The following is a 17,951-nucleotide window of genomic DNA, read 5'->3' on the forward strand; positions in this document are numbered from 1 at the left end:
AATGACAAGCATACATTTCACTGAACATTTAGGATATGGGATTCTAGAACTCCCTGACTTAGAAAATGTCCTGTTCCCTTTACTGGGCTTTGCACGTGTTTATACTGTACTGTGAATACAATTATTATAAGGGCTATGGATGGGAATCTCATACAAGCTATAGTTCTCTGGCTGCTGATGAGACACCATACATACTTTCTGTCCTCCAAATATATAATGAATGATTAGTGCATTAATGATGTCACAGGAAAGGGTTTAAGGTAAAGAAGAAGTGAATGCAGTAACCACCGAGGACAGTTGTAGCAGAAATGCTGTCACAGCATGACCCAGTGATTGAGCACCTGGTGGGAAAGCAGGGCCAACCCAAGGGAGCTCAGGTGCATGCAATGCCCCTGAGTGACCAGAAGGGATGGATCCAGCCCTTCCCAGACCTCAATTAAGGGTTGGCAGTGGAGGCAAAGAGATTCCTGGGTACCTGAGGCCTTTCAAAGGTAAGCAGATTATTTTCTTTGTTTCTCTGCCTATGGCTGTTGCATTTGAGCAAGTCCTCTCTTGCTGTAGTTTAGGACTTTGCTACTCTGCTGTCAGTGCTGCACTTTCCATCACGTTATAACAGCCTGACCCAATCTCTCAGTTTGTCAGCCCACTTACTATATCAAATTGTGTTAGAGTAATAGCATGTATGACTCAGAAATAAGGAGAATGGAATAACCTACCTTCTGAGATTGCTATCAGAAGATAGATACAAGAATATTCTATGTCTTAACATCAGATCTGATTGGTACATCCACATTATCTTATGACATAATGGCATCAACTGCCACTGAAATAGCTGAGCCTTTCTTCTGGCTAGGAGACTGCAAGCCCAGAGATTAATGCAGGACACGGGACTGTTAGAAATCAAAGCGTACCTTGTGAAGAGAAGCATTAACAAACTTCATCCTTAATAGGATGAATGCATTCTCATACACTTTAATCATCCGTGAAGGTCATGGAGTCTTTCTATAGCTGACTCACTGCCCAATGCATGTAAAATCCCAGTGAGAGAATGCTGGATAGAAGCCAGACATCACAGATGGAGACCTTCTAACTCTTATTTTGGTGCTTCCTAAAGAATTGGTCAAACCAACCCCAAATCAATTAATATCTTTAAAGAAACTGATTCTTCTTCCTTTGGAAAGTGTAAATCTGTGCCCTGGCTGAGATGAACCAACTCTGCCACATTGCCCACCTACCCCAATTCACTTTGCTAGCTGAAGCCATGGGTGCCACTGAAGTACTCTGGCCTCACGTCAGCCCCTGCTGAGAACAGACCGAAGGGCTCATCCTTTCATAGTATTGTTAAGGTTGAAAGCTAAGATCATCTAGTCCAACCATCTACCCATCCCCACTATACCCACTGAACAATGTTCCTTAGTGCCACATCTACGCAGTTCTTGAATACCTTCTGGGATGATGACTCCACCAACTAAATTATGATTCATTTAATTAGGATTCATTCTGGTTTCTGTTTTTTAAAGGTGTGGCTTCAGTTGTATCATAATTCTGTAGTGTTTGTGTTTTCTGTCACACTGATCACTTTCACATCTGTCTAAACATGCTGTTCTTTTTCTGCCTCTTGTTCAGTTTTTTGCCTCAGTAAATTCCTGTGGTAAAAAGCTCTGTAGATTAATTACAGTGTGTGAAATAAATATACATTTTTATTTGTTCATATTTTAATGCCCATGTACTTGAAAATCAGCATGCGAGGAGAATGTATAGTTGTGTTAACTGATTAGATTGCCTCCATATTTCCAGTAAGTGTTACTTCTGCCTATAATTTTTTTCAGAGAGCTTATAATATGCAAAAAAAAAAAAATTAAATTTATCTGCTCTCATGAAATATTATGAGAGTCAAAGACGTTCTTTAAGGCTGTATAAGAAATGCATGAATCTGGGAAATATTATGCTTATTTTAAGAAAAGATTTTCCATAAAATCTTCAATGGGTTGTCTTTTTTTTTTTTTTTTTTTTTTTTTTTTTTTTTTTAAAAAAAAAAAGTGAGTGAAACTGTGCAATGTCACATCTTGAAAGGCAGCATTCAAATAGACATCCTGAAGTAATTCAGTAATTCCTGAAGTAATCAGGACTGAAGCAATCTAAGTATCCCATTCCTACCACTTTTTCTTGCATTTATATGGAACCAATTTAGAATTCTTTTTCTCATCACCCAATTGCTTTTTGGACAAGGACACTTAAATTTTTGCAGTCTACATTTGAAATCTGGGATTTTTATTTTTTTTTTTCCCCATATTAGCATATTCTGCAGCCTTGCTGTCTCCTCATCAGAAACTGCTTGACTTACCCAACAGGGCGTTACAGGTCAGGATGGAGACCTGGCAGAGCAAGAGAGAGATTTGTAGGGCATTTATCAACGCTCTGCACTGGTTCTTGTAAACTCAAACACATGCCTGCAATTCTTCCACTATTTCAGGTGATTTTCACTGTGCTTTTGTAGAACAGTGAAGACTCCCCCCCACAGTATTTCAGTGACTGCTCTTTAGCCTTGAAAGTATTTAAATTTCTCAATATTTCTATTTGCATTGTGTTGCAGCAGAAATATATAATGTGTGAATGTTTCAGTAGGTCACTGCAGGCAGCTGCTAATGCATAAGAAACATGAAAGTCCTTTAATCACCAAAAATGACTGATTTTATTCTTGGGACAATTTATATGAACTGCAGGTAAAATGCTTCTCAACAATTTTATCTTACCTTACAGCCATAACTCAGAATGTGACATGGATTTCGTAAGCAGGTTTCTCCTCTTGGTGAAAATAGTGATAGAGGAAGAGTGGTAAATGAGAGAGAAGGAAAAGCCACATTGACCACAGGTTTGGCTTAAGGCAGGGTGTCTTTGGGGCTTGTGTTGGCATTGTGCTTTGCTCTAGTTATGTGATGCTGGCCTGTGTAGAAGTTCACAGCATTTCACTGAATTACTAAGGTTGGAAAAGATCTCTAAGATCATCTAGTCTGACCATCAATCCATACTATCATACCACTAAACCATGTCCCTCAGTACGACATCTCCCTGTGCAGGGACTCCACTTCCAGGGACAGTGACTCCAACCACTTCCCTGTGCAGCCTGGGAGTTCCAATGCCTCACCACCCTCTCTGAGAAGAATTTTTTCCTAATATTCTACTTGAACCTCCCTTGGCACAATTACCTTATCTTAAAGTCCTCATGATTACCTGCCCTTCCTCAACCTCTCTGTGCAGCACTCATCCCCTCCTCCATGTACAAGCCACTGGAGCAGGATCATCATTGCTGGAGAGGATGCTTTTTCTTCCCTACCCTTGACTCAAATGGCTGTCATGAAACAACAGTACTTTAAGAATTTCTTAGGATGTAAAATCATAGATTGGTTTAGGTTGAAAAACTTGCTGGTTTGTTTTTAAGCTTTCCTCATAAAAAGTATTCTGAAAGCATTAGTCTACAGTTCCTTCCTTCCTGACTGTTGTTTATTCCTATGCTTTCAGATTTGCTGAAGGTTTGAGAAAACCCCTGTAGTGGAGGGGTCAGGAGGATTTTAAACTGAAGTAGCCAATATATGGAAAGGAATGGTGTCTTTAAAAGCTCATTGCAGAAACAACACCACTGGTGAGAAGGAAGAGATAAGAAAGGGAAGCGTCTCTGAGCTTTTCTTGTAATAGTTGACAAAAATATTATTTTAAAATCTGAGTTACACTTTGGTCCCTTTCATGATATCTGTCTTTTTTCTTTTGACATCAAAGAGTCCCTGTAGTATCTTGGTTGTGGATGGTCCTTGGTGGTTTTTCTGTGCTGTATTGTCTTTTCTGAAATTCTCTTTCTAACCCCAGCCTTGACCTTAGCCCACCTAACCCTAACATTTTTATCCTGGCCCCCTTCAACCACCCATCTCCTCCTCCAGGGCTCTTTTCCACTACTAGCAGAAATCTCTTTCCTTTTCAGCTGCCTGTTTTTCTTGGATCAGATACACCTAGAAACTGTTGCTACAGTTGCAATATTCAGATCTGTAATTGCTGGGGGACTTGAGTGCTCTGGTGTACCTGCCTTTGGGCTCTGCAAGTCACTCCCGCCACCAGAGGCAGCAGACCCAGAAGTGTGAGCTCCTTGGGGAGTGGGCTGTAAGAGGTGGTAAACACTGCAGAGGAGCAGGGGTAAATGATTGGTGCTGTCTGACTGGGATGTACGGCCCTTGCTTCTCCAAAGCAAAAGGAGCAACTGGAGTACCACAGTAAGGCATGCCTTGTGTAGCTGTGCTAATACTTGATTTACTGCTATGCTTTTACTTTACAGGAGTTAATATCACATGTTATTGCAGGCAGTACTAGAATATCTAATGATTCTGTTTGTGCAGTTATAATCTGTAGGTAGTCAGGCAGGTTCCCAGTCTAGGAATGATTCTCTCCATGAAGGTTAGCTCTGTTTGTCTATTGTGCAGGCATTGCTGCTTTTGCAATTCATCCAGTATCAATTTTCTACCCTAATCCCATCTTTATGGACTGTGGTTAATATGGTATCAAGCTATGCCATCAGAATGGCACAATAATCTTGTTCCAGTTATTTTAGTCACTAAATTTGTGCTCAAAGAAAACATTAAAATGTTTTAGAAACATTTAACTGATGGGAATAAGTAAGACTTGAAGTTTTTTCTTTTCTTTCCTCTTTTTCTTGTAACCTGAAAAAAAAGTATGTTCCTGCTTTGTTCCTGTCATTTTCCATTAGCATCCGAAGTTGGCCACAGGATGCTGAACTTGTGTCTCCAGTCTGGTCCATTCCTGCTCTGTTATTAAGACTCCAATACAAACAAGAGGATAAGAGCACACGAGCACTGATATGCTTCTTGCTGTAATGAAGGAGCTCACATGGTCCCGTCTGGCATTTCTAGAAGCTGGTTTTCTCAGATTCAGTTAGAAATCCCATTCCCAAAGTAGCATATTCTGGGTTACTAGGCTTCTTCCTGATTAAAAAGCGACAGATGTGCTCCCTTGTGCTGCCTGATGTGGAAAAGGGCAGTCTGTGTTCTTCTTACCTACTTTTCACTGTCATTGCCAAGAAACTAAGCTTCACAGCAGCATCAGCAATTGAGAATTCCTTCAACATATAGCAAGGCAAGGCTCTTACAAAAAAAAAATGTGAAGTTTTTTCCTTGCCAGTTTACTTCTTGGATGTTGGTTTTTTTGTCAGTTTCATTTTGTTATTTTTTATGAATGTTCACAATCTTTACTGTTGCATAGGGAGCATGTTGAGATGAGGCTTAGGGATAAATTTCTTCCCAAAGCTGCAAGCTGCTGTGGAGCTGTGATGTTTGACTGGCAGCCTGCCCAGGTAGTGCTCACATGTGCCCATCCAAATGACTTATACTTGGTATGTGGACAAACACTAATTCTCCATGCAACCTTCAGCCATCCCACCATGTCACAGTGTGGCCAACCTCAGAAAATAAGATGTTCTGGGAAGTGTTTTGAAGGGGTCCTAAAATCACCAGGTGAACTTCCTAAGCAGGCTGAATTTGGAGCAATGGAGTGCTATGCTCTTCTGTCTTCCCTGAAGCACTAAGGATAATATGCATGTAGTTATACAGAGACACATAAACCATGCAGTCTTTTATGGTTATTTGTTATAGGACATGGTGTACCAAATTCAGGCCAGGTAGAAGGAAATGGGATTCTTCAGAAGGTAATGAAACTTCACAACATTTTATTGTCCATGCATAAGATGGACTGTAATCCTAATGTGTTAAATTTATTGGGTGGGTATTACCTTCTTACATCTTTTTTAACATCTTATCTTTTGTCTGAAGCTGGATATTTTTCTGGATGTTTCATTTCTGTGTCTTTGACAGTGAGCTCTTAATGTGCTATGTAGCAGCATCTCAGTTAATGGGATCTAATACCTATATATACTTAAGTGAATGTATTTGATTTTACTCTTTCTGGTTTTGTTCAGTAACAACAGGTAGCATCACCCCTGTAACTCAGGGTCGTTGACTCAGATAAGAGGTTTCTCCCTCATTATTCCATCCTGGTGGATGTCTAAGGACTCTCACAACAGCCCTCCTGCCTCAGCAGCAGCTCCCCTTCTCGTTTATCCCAGATCTCTTAGGCTATCAGCTTCTTATGTGGGCGCAGCTTCACTGCACCCCACAGCAGGAGCAATGCTCAGGCCTGCTGAAGATCTGTCTCTACTCTCAGCACATTCCTCTGTTTCAGTGACAAAGCTCAAGCAGTTTTGTGGCTGCTCATGATGTCTTATTCAGGAGGAAACAAGGAAACTGTTTTGAAAATGCAAAGGTAGGAAGGGTCATTGAAAGTGAGGACTGCTATAATTCTTCCAGTTAAATTAAAGCACGTGAGTATGCTGAGAGCAGATCTTACCTGATGTATCAAGACCTGACAACCCCTTTAGTGTAAAAAAAGTGAAATAAAAGAGAATAAAATGAAAAACAATACCAATCCAAGGATCAAATTGATAGTAGAAGAGAAAAGCAAATTATTTCCAGTTTTACATTATAATTTATAATCACTCAAATAACAGCAGTCAAAATGCATTGTGTTTTGTTTCGGATTTTTTTGAGAAAACTGATATTTCTCTCTGCTCATAGCCACATTCACGATGTGGTGCCTGACCTATGGGTATTTAATTTTCTCTGATTAGAGTAACTGATTCCTCAACTCTGGTTAGGAAGGAAATATCCTTGCTTGGCTCCTCAAAGCAGTAAACTGCCCTATGGCTTGAAGTAAAAAGTTAAAAATAAAAAATATTTTTCAGCTCAAGTCAGCTGGCTCAGTCAGAAACTGACAAGTTCCTGAGCTAGTGCCCTGCCAGAAATGCTGTAGGTCACCTGAGACTATCCAGTATACTTCCTCTCCTCTCATCTCCACTGTGTATTGTCCACAAGCAGGACACAGAAACCAAGAAAGGGACCAAAGAGTGCCACGTGGGAGTGCTGGCTACCACGTGTCATATGCAGAGATATCTGGGTCTTCTGGGAAAAAGATCTGAAGCTTAATTATTTCCTGGGTAAAATTCCATTGACTTCACAGGAAGGATTTGAACCTGAGGAAATATTTAAATTTTGTGATAGTTCTGACTCAGAAAATGTTTCATTGCCTTGATTCATCTCAGCTAAGAATTTATAGCCTGCTCTGCCTGAGATGATGAAGTTTGGGAAATTCAAGTGGAATGCTTTCATTTTGTTTGTTTACTTTGTTTTATCTCAGAAATTGATAATCAAAATAAAAGGTGTGTAATTTCACTAGATATGATTGATTCTTTACCTGCAGGGAGAAACTCTTAAGAAAAATATTCAAAGCAAATCTGCATTGTGTAAATCCAACGTCTCATTCTTTGGGGTGGATTGCTGCTCAATGCCTTTCATTTCCAATGCAGCAATCGTGTTACCTTGAGCACTGTGACTTGGCTGAGGAATTTAGCTGAAAACGTCTGGAATCTACTCTGAATGTTGTTGAGAAAAGGCAGTACTTTGCTAGAAGCAGTGTTTAAGATGCTTACATTTTCCTTTAGATTTGTTTCATATTGCACCACAAGTAGATTACATTGATTTTCATTCTAGGGAAAAAAAAAAACAAAAAACAATTAGTGAGCATCCAAGAGATCAGGTATGTTTAGAACTGAATGTGTTGAGCAAGGAGTTCATTTGAACTGGTTTTGCTTTTCAGACACTGCAAATGGACATAAACAAGCTGAATATCACATTGCTTCGGATATTTCGCCAAGGAGTGGCTGCAGCACTGGGACTGTTACCTCAGCAAGTTCACATCAACAGACTCATTGTGAGTACCAAAAGGCCATGTACAGTAAAATTTACCAATGATTTAGGATTCTCTTATTTATTATCCTGACATCATGGAGAGCTTCAATAAAGTAAGACAGAAAAACACTTACTTTTCTGATAGATTTTCTTTTTTCCCAGAAGTGTCCTACAGAAAAATGGATCTCCATTACGAAATGACTTAAATTTCCTTTTGAAAGGAAACCATTCTCAGTAATAGTCTATACAAAATGAAGTCAGATAAATCTCTTTTGTCTTATTCATAAGCAGTTTTCTTAACCCTTAGTTTGCATTCCAGTGCATTTCTACATCACATCCACCAAAAGCCACCTTTGTTTCTCAGAGGTTGAATCTTGCTCAAAAAATACACATGCTTTTGCCTTCTGAAGGCATCCTCACAGTTTACCTTCAGACTGTCCATTAGTAAATTAAATGTTCCCTCACAATATCAACATTCATTACTTGCTACTTAGATATAGTAGCCTATACTCACTTAATGCTAACATATCATTTTTGTAGAAGAAATTTCCCTCCAACAGCAAAGATGTTTTAAAAACAATTTTCCCTGTCTGTTTTTTGGTGGATGGTTGAGAGCATACATTCTTAATGCTGCTGTATTTTTTTTTTGGAGTTAAGCCGTGATGCAGACAAAGAAAAACCAACATCATGTGTGTATTGCTAGCATTCAATTCACACTGCACTGGGAAAAAAAGTTATTCTGCCTGCAAGTTAGGTGTTAGGGAAGAAAGCTGACAGGTTCAGCAAGAAAGCATTGCCTGCTTTGATAGCTTGATAGGACTGTATACATCAAAAAAGGCTATAAAGCTTTTTCAAACAATGTATCTGGGAGAAAGGATCACACAAGACGTACAGCAGAGAAAATGAACAGGAATGCGGCACAGCTCTTTTCCTGTTTGCCAGGATGCCACTCATTCCTGACAAGTGAGCTGATTCTCCTTTGTCCCTTGTATTAACTCAAATGACAGATATTCAGAGAAAAACAAAACTAAATAAGGAATGTTGCAGTTTGAGGGGCGTTTCAACACACCCAATCCCTCAGTTGCCTTCTTGCTCTGCTCTGTGGAAATTATCTAACCAAGCAGAAGAAAAATGCTGTTCATTTTCCTGCTGACTGATAGGTTTTTCACTTTCTCTTCTTGATTGATCTAAGGGAAGAGGTAAAAGTATTTTGAACCTGCACAGAGCTCAGAATACATTAATTAATTAGTCTTCTCAACATCTGTGAAATGCTGCTATGAGTTACTGTCTTTTGTTGATGTAGGAAGAACACAAGAGCCACGTTTGCTCTTAAAATCACAGGCAGAAAGTAAAAATTCACAGGTGATGAAATTACAGCTTAGGAGGCACTATTCTCGCTTCCTATTCTTCTACCATGAGCTAGATCTTTTCATGCAGAGTTCTGGCACGTCAAATTCATCTCATCTTACTCAGTCAAGTTGAGCTGCTGATGTAGGTTTCTTCCAAAGGCACTGTGGAGAAGGGTGATTAAAGAAGCATTGAGTGCCTGGTTATTTTAGGATGGATTCAGTCATTCACTAGAGAAACCAGTCTCTCTGTACTGGCTTTGGAGGTGATTTAGATGACTAAAATGAGGTAAGCTCTTAAGTTGGGTTCACACATCCTTTGTGGACATCAACACTGGTCTCAGACGATCACAGCCAAGCAGATGAACTCTCTGGCAGTCTCTTCTTTTGATGCTCTGCTGCAGTCATCATTGCTGACATCTCTAACACAGCACCATTTGCACTACCAGAACTGCAACAACAAAATTAGGGCAGGAATTCATGGAAGGGAGAAGCTGGCGTGCTCAGCTTACTTTTTAAGCATCCTTTCATTTCATTGTGCTCTCTTAGGGAGTTACATTACAGTCTACTGAAAATACATTGTAGTTTGTTATAGTGTTGTTCACAACATGTGGACATGGAATTAGAACACAATGCCATGGCATTATACTAAGCATTCCTGTTTAAGGTCCGGCACCCAAAACAGGACTGCCCTTCAGTTGGGATCGGAACCATCAGTTAAAATACTTCCAGAGTCTTTGCCCTTGTCCCCATCCATGGCTCCTTCCCATGTTTTGTTGACCTCTCTTATTCAGTGGTTCTAAGGCCTTGTCAACAGTAAATAAGACAAAGCACATCTGATGACATATAGAATTTGCATTTTCCTGCACAGTCAACTGGAGTTTAAGGAGCCAGGGAATGTGTGTGCTCTCCTCACAGAGCAGGTTGCAGTCTTTCTGTTCTGTGCTTTCATTTCTGGAGATATAGTTAAAATCTGTAGGCAGAAGAGATTATCTAGTCTCAGACCCTTCCTATGATTCTCCTTTTTATTATTTTTATTATACTAATGATTATTATCATTATTATTTTTCTAGGGCAAGAAGAACTGTGTGGAACTGTTTGTGTCTCCCTTGAACAGAAAGCCAGGAATTTCTGATGCGCTCCCATCTGAAGAAGTTCTGCGTTCACTTAATATCAACATTTTGCATCAGAGTTTATCACAGTTTGGAATAACGGAGGTCTCCCCTGAGGTTGGTTATCACGTGTCTGACCTGTAGTTTATTACAGATTTGGCAGATCTTAGAGCCACAGCAGTTCTTAGGCTGAGGTTCTCATGAATGAGGCTGGGAATGTATCAGCTAAGATGGCATTACTGCAGTACAGGAATTACACAGCTAGCCCTGCTGAGTTATTTTAAAGTAGCTTTTTAAGGCTCTTTAAGCATTAGAATCTAGGTCCAGAAAAAGGAAAACTTCTGATGAACTGTTTCTCTCTACAACTAAGAGTTATATTTGCAGAGTATTCCTCTGGGGAGAAATAACTGCATGTATCATTACAGATTAGGGAATGACCTGCTGGAGAGGAGCTCTCTGGAGAAGGACTTGGGGGTCCTGCTGAACAACAGGTTGGCCATCAGCCAGCACCATGCCCTTGTGGCTGAGAAGGCCAATGGTATCCTAGGGAGCATCAAAAAGAGTGTGACCAGCAGGTCAGAGGTTATCCTGCCTCTCTACTCTGCCCTGGTGAGGCCACATTTAGACTACTGCATCCGGTTCTGGATTCCCCAATTCAAAAAAGATAGGGATCTCCTAGAAGAAATCCAGTGGAGGGCCACAGAAATCTCCCCTGTGAGTAAAGGCTATTCAGCCTGGGGAAAAGAAGGGGGATCTGATAAATGTTTATAAATATCTAAAGGGAGGTGGGAGCCAAATGGATGCTCTTCTTGGTGGTGTGTGTGATAGGTCAAGGAGTAATGGCCTAAAACTTGAGAATAGGAATTTCCATACTAACATGAAGAAGAAATTCTGTATGGTAAGGGTGACAGAGCACTGGAACAGGTTGCCAAGAAAGGTTGTGGAATCTCCTTCTATGGAGATATTCAAGACCTGGCTGAATGCCTACCTGTGCAACCTATTGTAGGGTACCTGCTTTATCAGGGGAGTTAGACTTGATGATCTCTTGAGGTCCCTTCCAAACCCTGTAATTCTGTGAGCTCATGTTTTTCTGAATCTAAACCTATACTTGAGCCGGTGCTGAGCTGTTATATTCACCTGTTTTTCTGCTGATTGCAAATGATTGTGCTCATTTTAGGGGTTCTAACCGTGTTTAAGAATCTAGAAGATGTTTTCAGTATAAAAAGACAACATAAAACCAGGGTCAGTTCAGTACAATTTTACATGACCTATAGCAATCTGCCACTATGAAAATGTGACAATTCACAGGTTTTAGCTGTTCTAATGAAATAAACACAGCCAAGTGATGTTGTCCAAAAGTCAAATCAGGTCTTTTTATTGCCCACTTGCAACCTAGACTAGGCTCACTTTAGGTTACAATATCCTTTAGTACTGAAACATACAACAGTGACGGTTGTGATAAATGCAATTATCAGTTCCAAGTGCTTAAGTTACAAATAACACTTCAGGTAGATGTGGGAGAAGAACATACATGAATAATAGATGAATGGAGAAATATCATCGAGTTATGAAAAGATACTGGGGAAAAAACAGTGCTGAAATCAAAATCCCATCTGTGTTAGACAGTAGTCTGGGCTGCTCAGGTATTTGCAATTTATCTCTGAAAGAAAGTGTAGAAAACCAGAGATTATCTTATAGAAAAGAATGATTAGAATGAAAGTTGTCCAGATTCTACCTCCTTCTCTCTTTCTAATACTGCTGGAGAAACAAAAGGTCATTTTGATATTTCAGTTGCATGCAGATTATACAGATTATACTAAAACCCTATTCCTGCAAAAATCTTGCAGTTTTATGCTGTTATTTACACTATTATTCCTTTTCAATCTTGATAATCTGTTTGCATGTGTAAGACTCAACAGAGAGCAGCAGCTTAAAGGCAACTAATCAACTATCAACTACTCAGCTCAACTACTAACCATTTATTTTTCACTCAGCTATCAGCCCTAACTAAATCATGAGTGAATGAATCATATCTTCCATTAACATTTCTGAATTCTTCCCAACCAGTATTACATATATATTAGCAGAAAGGAAGGATTTGTGCAGAAAGGAAGCATGATCTCCTCTTTCTAGATGGCGGCTCGGAGGTGTTAAAACTGGAATTCTCCAATATTAGTCGCCTTTTTCATTATTAGCTACGTAAGAAAGGCTACCAGCTCTCTCTGCAGTAACCAGAATTGAAAAGATACCTTCAGCAGGCAACTCAGCCCATCTCAGAGGTACCTCTCTTGAGTTTGTCTGGTTGTCACTTTCTAACCGAGCTTAGTACTAGAACTCCTAGTTGCACTGAGCCAGTGATGGTGGAAAGAAGAAACTTTACTAAGATGTGGTAGGAAAACTGGGGTGGAGAACTAAAGCTCTTTCCTAAAGTCTCAGCTTATGGTGATACCATGAATAGCAAAATTCTCAGTGGATGTAGGTATCTGGAACTGTGTTTCCATTTGTTCTGGTAGTAATTAGCAAATTCACATCTACTGATGCATTAATCACTGATGGATTTATTTTCAATTACATCACTTTTCTCAAAATTCATATCATAGTTTCTTATTATGCAGTTGTTGGAAGAGCAGATTTCCTGTATGTTTTTGCTGTAGGAACCACTTGGAGTCCTTTGCTGCCTGCTGTAGAATGGAAAAGTGTACCTGTGGGAACATGAAAGTTTAATACAGTCGAGTCATTGCCATTTCAGGGATCCAAGCCAATAGATTTTTTCATATGTCCTTTCTTTTCCAATGGCCAATTGTAGTTGTGGCATTTGTTCTTTTATTATGGTCTAAAAGTTTGTGTCTGAAGTGGAATTTAGGGCTGTATTCTGATCTGTGGTGTCATAGGGCAGTGAACAGACTTCCCAAAAACAAGTAGCTGTTGAAGTGGTGCTTCTTGATGGGACTAAATTCAATCACCTATGCAGTCTATGCCATTACATTCTGAGAATCCCAATGCCTGGTGAGAGAATAAAAAGAAAATACTAATGAATTTCAGAGCTTAGTAGAATAGGACTTTGAAGTAGTTTTGGATAAAGGAATATCTGAAGTTATGGTCAGTAAAGTAAGTTTTACTGTGTTATCTGAGATAAACAAACTGTTAGCTGGGAGTTGTAGACTAAGGAGAAATCTCCGTGAAAGAGTATATTCCAAAATCATGCAATACCAAAATGTACAATTACAGCAGCCTTGCATAAGCTTCTATTGTTTGCCTTTGAAGTGTGTGATATTAACTTCTGCTAGAGAAGAAATCAAAGGAAGCAGTCGTGCACTTAAAGCGTTACAGAAGCCACAAGTCAGTGAACTGACTGGCACACAAAGGAGAGCCCTGCAGGCTGACAGCTTTTCCATGAAATCACAACACTTCATCACACACACGTGTAAGGGCTGAATGCCAGAATGGAGAGAACCATCACGAAACTGAAAGGTGACCTTGGCAGTAGCTTAGCACAGCATAGTTAGAGTGTTTGAGGAAGCTTTGTCATAGGGGATGTTAAGAGTTCAATTAGGTCACTAGTGTTCCTGCATAGTTTCTCTGTGGGGAAGTGATTTTTCGGCAGTCTTTCCTAAATATTCTTTTACTAACACAGTTAGAATAGCAGAAAAATCAAAGCAACCCAGTGTGAACTTCAGTGAACTCTTTATGATCCTAAATTTGATCCCCAGCTCTATGGAAGCTTTCCTCTGAGGTCTGAACTGTGATGTGCCATGTTTTCATTAGTGTTTCGGCCTAAGGAAGTAGTTGAGGTTAAATGATACAAGTTAAGCATTCACCTTTTTTTCCAGAGAAGGATTAACTTTCTTGGCAGCTCCTGAAATCTTGACAGGATCTTTCAGTTCCTGATTTTACAGTGCTTGCTTCAGGTTGGTGTCTCTCTTGCTGGCTGCCCATTTCACTTGTTTGTAAAAATAACCTGCTAGGATTCTGTAGCAAGACCAGAAGGGTGAGTAGATATATAATGTTAGGGGTTTTTAAGTCCATAAAAAGTCTTTTTTTTTAAACACACGTTTTTCCACATTAGAGCAAAGCAGTCACCTGTGCAGGTACTTTTCAGTGAGGTTGACAATAGCATGGGACTCTGTAGAATACAAAATGTGATTTTTTTTTTTTCCCATCTTAAATGATGTTGAATTAAAACTATTTATATGAACCAGGCTAATTTTGCCTCAATCACTCACCTGACTAAGGTTGCTTACAGAATGGAGTCAGATACTAAGGATGATGGACATGATAATGAACATGGTGTCTACCCTCCCTGTGGCCAGGCTTGTTCTGGGACCTGTGCTACAGGTGCTCCCTGGCCAGCCCCATGCTCTTGTACTCCTCACACCTTTACTAGTTGTGCCTTTTTGCTGCTCAGCTTGAGTTTTTCTTCCTATCTTCTCTTTTGTTTTTCTCTCAGCATTTGGTTGTCCTGTGAGCTGGTTTCCTGGGTGTTAGCAATTTGCAGTGCGTGTGGCAACTGCTGTCTTTCTTATCAGATCTCTCAGACCCAAGAGCAAAGTTCTGACTTAGCAGTGCTAACATTTCAGAGAGCAATTTCTTATCATGGAAGTGAAACGACTCAGTTGTTGGAGGTCACAGCCTCTTCTGTCACTGGGGAGCAGCTGAAGGAAGGATTCTGCTGTCCTGAATGCTGCTCAGTTAGACCAGGGGGAGAGATTTCCTTCCTTGGGTGAAGGGACTGCTTTGTTGTTTCAAAGTGGTGTGCTGGACCTGTGAAAGCCATAGCATACTTGTTTTTCACTCTTTTTTTTTTTTTTTTTTTTACAGCATTTGTTGATATTCTTTGAGATTTACTTTTCAAAAGACAAATCTGGGAAAAGCATATACTGAATACGTGTACCAGTAGACAGACATTATAGAGGTAATTCATTTAGTTTCAGTTAAGTACATTAAATAAAATATAAATACACTAAAAAGTTCAGTAACACTAATGAATTTTGGTTAATTGAAATCTTTTAGCCTTTACAGGTCTATTTCTGTACTTCAGCAGGTAAAGGATTTCCATGCTGGTCCCCAGTGAGGTGACTTTCAAGGAAAACTCTTACTTATTATGCTGAAAGCAGCCAAGTTCTGGTTATACATATGCATTTTTATTTTTAGCAAGCAATTCTCTGTGAATTTACCATGCTATATGATACTTTTCTGTACACTTGCATCTCGTGATAGTGTGATCTGTGAATTATCTTGCATTAGCATTGTCTTGCCTGTTTTTAAAGCAGGGAGGCCAAAATCTGCACTGAAAGGAGAATGTGCAGCATTCAGCCTGGTATTTGTTTGCCTTCCCTCTCCACAGCAGTCCTTACTAGATGAGTTTGGTTGCATCAGGGCTCTCTAACTTTCGGTGACTTGTGGACACAGGGAGCCTGCTTGATATGATGATGTCCAAACGAGTGAACAGTCTGCCCTAAGTCCTGGGGGGTCCCTGCAGTAGTGCAGGTCCAGCAAACAGTCACTCATCCCTGAACAAATTCTTCCCCATGTGGAAACAGGGCAACTCTCAGCTCCAGCACAGTGTCCCTGGGAAGAAGGAAGGCTAGCAGTGGCATGAGAAGGCAGCTCATTCGTTAACAAGAACTGTAATTAAAGCCATTAGCGGATTTCAAGGCCAGGTTGAATGGGGCCATGGGCAGCCTAATCCAGTGGGTGGCAGCTCTCCCACAGCAGGGTATTGGAGCTTGGTACTCTTTAAAGTCCCTTCCAACACAAGCCATTCTATGAATTTCAGTGAAGGGAAAAGACACAGATCTTGAACGTGGCAAGTGGAAACAGAACTTAAGATATGTGTGCTTCCCTCAGTACTGTACTGAATGTGCAGTTAAAGAAGTGGAAAGAAAATGAACGGTGGTGAGGAGAGCAATGTCTTCTTATCTTCTGTCAAGGATCCAAGCAGCAGAAGGTTCCAGTTCTTGCAAGAGAGCATACTTTCTTGTAAATAACATGTTGCAGTTAGGCTGGAGTGTATGTACCCTGTTTCTGCTACCATATATATTTAGAAATGTAGTGAAATTCTGATTCTCTAACAGCTCACCTCACTACAGTAAAGCCAAAAATACATGTTTTTGCAATTATGATTGTTTCATAACCTCCATGAGTTTCCCAGGAGTTCTGTAAATTTGAGTGTGCACAGAAGTGTAGGATCAGCAGGAACCCAGAGATAACAAGATTACTGGAAGCACATTGAGAATTACTGCTAGTAGAATTCTGAAAGTACTTTCAGCGTAATGGGAGTTTTGCTGTGCGTGTAACATCCGTGCAGGTGTCAGTTGTAAAGGTGGCAGCAGCAGGGCTCCTGGGCAAGCAGCGAGTCACCTGCTGTCACTGTGTAAAGTGCAAACAGGTCAGAGGCTGGCATGTGGGCGGTGGGGCAGGAGATAAGCAGTGGGAGAAAAGGGCAGCATGAGTTGTTTCCTCAGCCCACGCCGAAGCGCTGCCCTTTCCCCTGGTCAGCCAGGTAGTTTCCAAGGAAGAGCACCAGCTTCATTTGCTTAAGCTTCAAAGCAAGGTTTTGCTGGTGTGGGAGCAGCAGTCACAGAGGAGATCTCAGGTCATCTGACGTGGCACCAGGGCCACAAACAGGCAGGGTGCTGAGCTGGGGCAGAGGCTCAGAGTGTCATTGGTTTGGGAACGTGAATTGTGGCTGCTGGAGATGGGGTTTGGTGCCTGACGAGTGCTATTTCATCTGCCTGTGCTACTGCATAATTTTTTTTTTTTCTCTCTCTTCCTCTTTCTTTTTTACTTCTTAAAAAAGAAAAATGTTTTGCAAGGCCAGCGGGAAGCAGACAAAATCTGGAGCAAAGAAGGATTTTACGCAGTTGTCATATTTCTCAGCATCTTTGTCATTCTAGTAACTTGTTTAATGGTAAGTTTTACTTTTTTACCTTTTTTTTCTTTTTCTTTTTGCTGTTCTTTGCTTCATACTTTTCTCAATGTGAAGGATAGAGTCACATTCTTTATATGAGACATGTTTCTTCAGAGCTGTTAAAAACTAAGCTCTCATCACGCTGTGAAGCCAAAGTTTGAAGAAATACATTTCTTGAAATGTTTTTAGTCCAGCTGCAGAATATATGTAGAAGAAAGTTGAAGAAGTAAATCACAGTCTCTAAGCCTGCAGAGTAACTCTGGAGTGATGTGAATGATGACTTCTCAGCCTTCTTACTAAGGTCCCAGATCACTGAAGCTATGTTAGCCTACTGTTTCAGTTAATGGATAATAAAAAAAAAAATGCCATGATCATAAGCTACTGGTAATCATTTGTTAGAAAGAGAGGAAGTGCTTGTCTATGCTCATATATTGAATATACATGTTCTAAACTGAAGTGATAGATAAGTACACAAAGTAATGATAGTGTTCTTGAACAACGTAGACACTTCACTGTGAGTTCAGTGGCCATGTTTCTGGTGACAGTGCTGAATGTGAGGTTTGCAAAGGTCATGCAGACCAGGAACAAAGCTTGACCACCATCCACTTTCCCATGGCATTCTGCATTTCTCCTGTGTTACATTTCACACACTGCATGTCTCCCATGGTGCATAAACATATGAGTTTACTGAATCCTGTGAAAATTCTCATCATTTATGAATTCATAGCACATTGGAGTCTTTTCAGTTCTCTTGCTTGCAAACACATTTAATGTTTAATTTAAT

General features: G+C 40.2%; 1 protein-coding gene across 1 annotated transcript in view; it reads left to right on the forward strand.

Moving 5' to 3' along the window:
- The window catches only part of PTPRR (protein tyrosine phosphatase receptor type R), a gene marked incomplete at both ends in the record, with an annotated part of 144,341 nt that overhangs the window by 66,927 nt on the left and 59,463 nt on the right, over nucleotides 1-17,951 (forward strand). The window contains 3 exon segments of the mRNA XM_079546006.1: nucleotides 7,708-7,821; nucleotides 10,219-10,374; nucleotides 17,057-17,167. Coding sequence (XP_079402132.1) covers nucleotides 7,708-7,821; nucleotides 10,219-10,374; nucleotides 17,057-17,167 — 381 coding nt within the window.

The sequence above is a fragment of the Tetrao urogallus genome (assembly GCF_951394365.1).
Source record: "Tetrao urogallus genome assembly, chromosome: 1".
Taxonomy (NCBI): Eukaryota; Metazoa; Chordata; class Aves; order Galliformes; family Phasianidae; genus Tetrao; species Tetrao urogallus.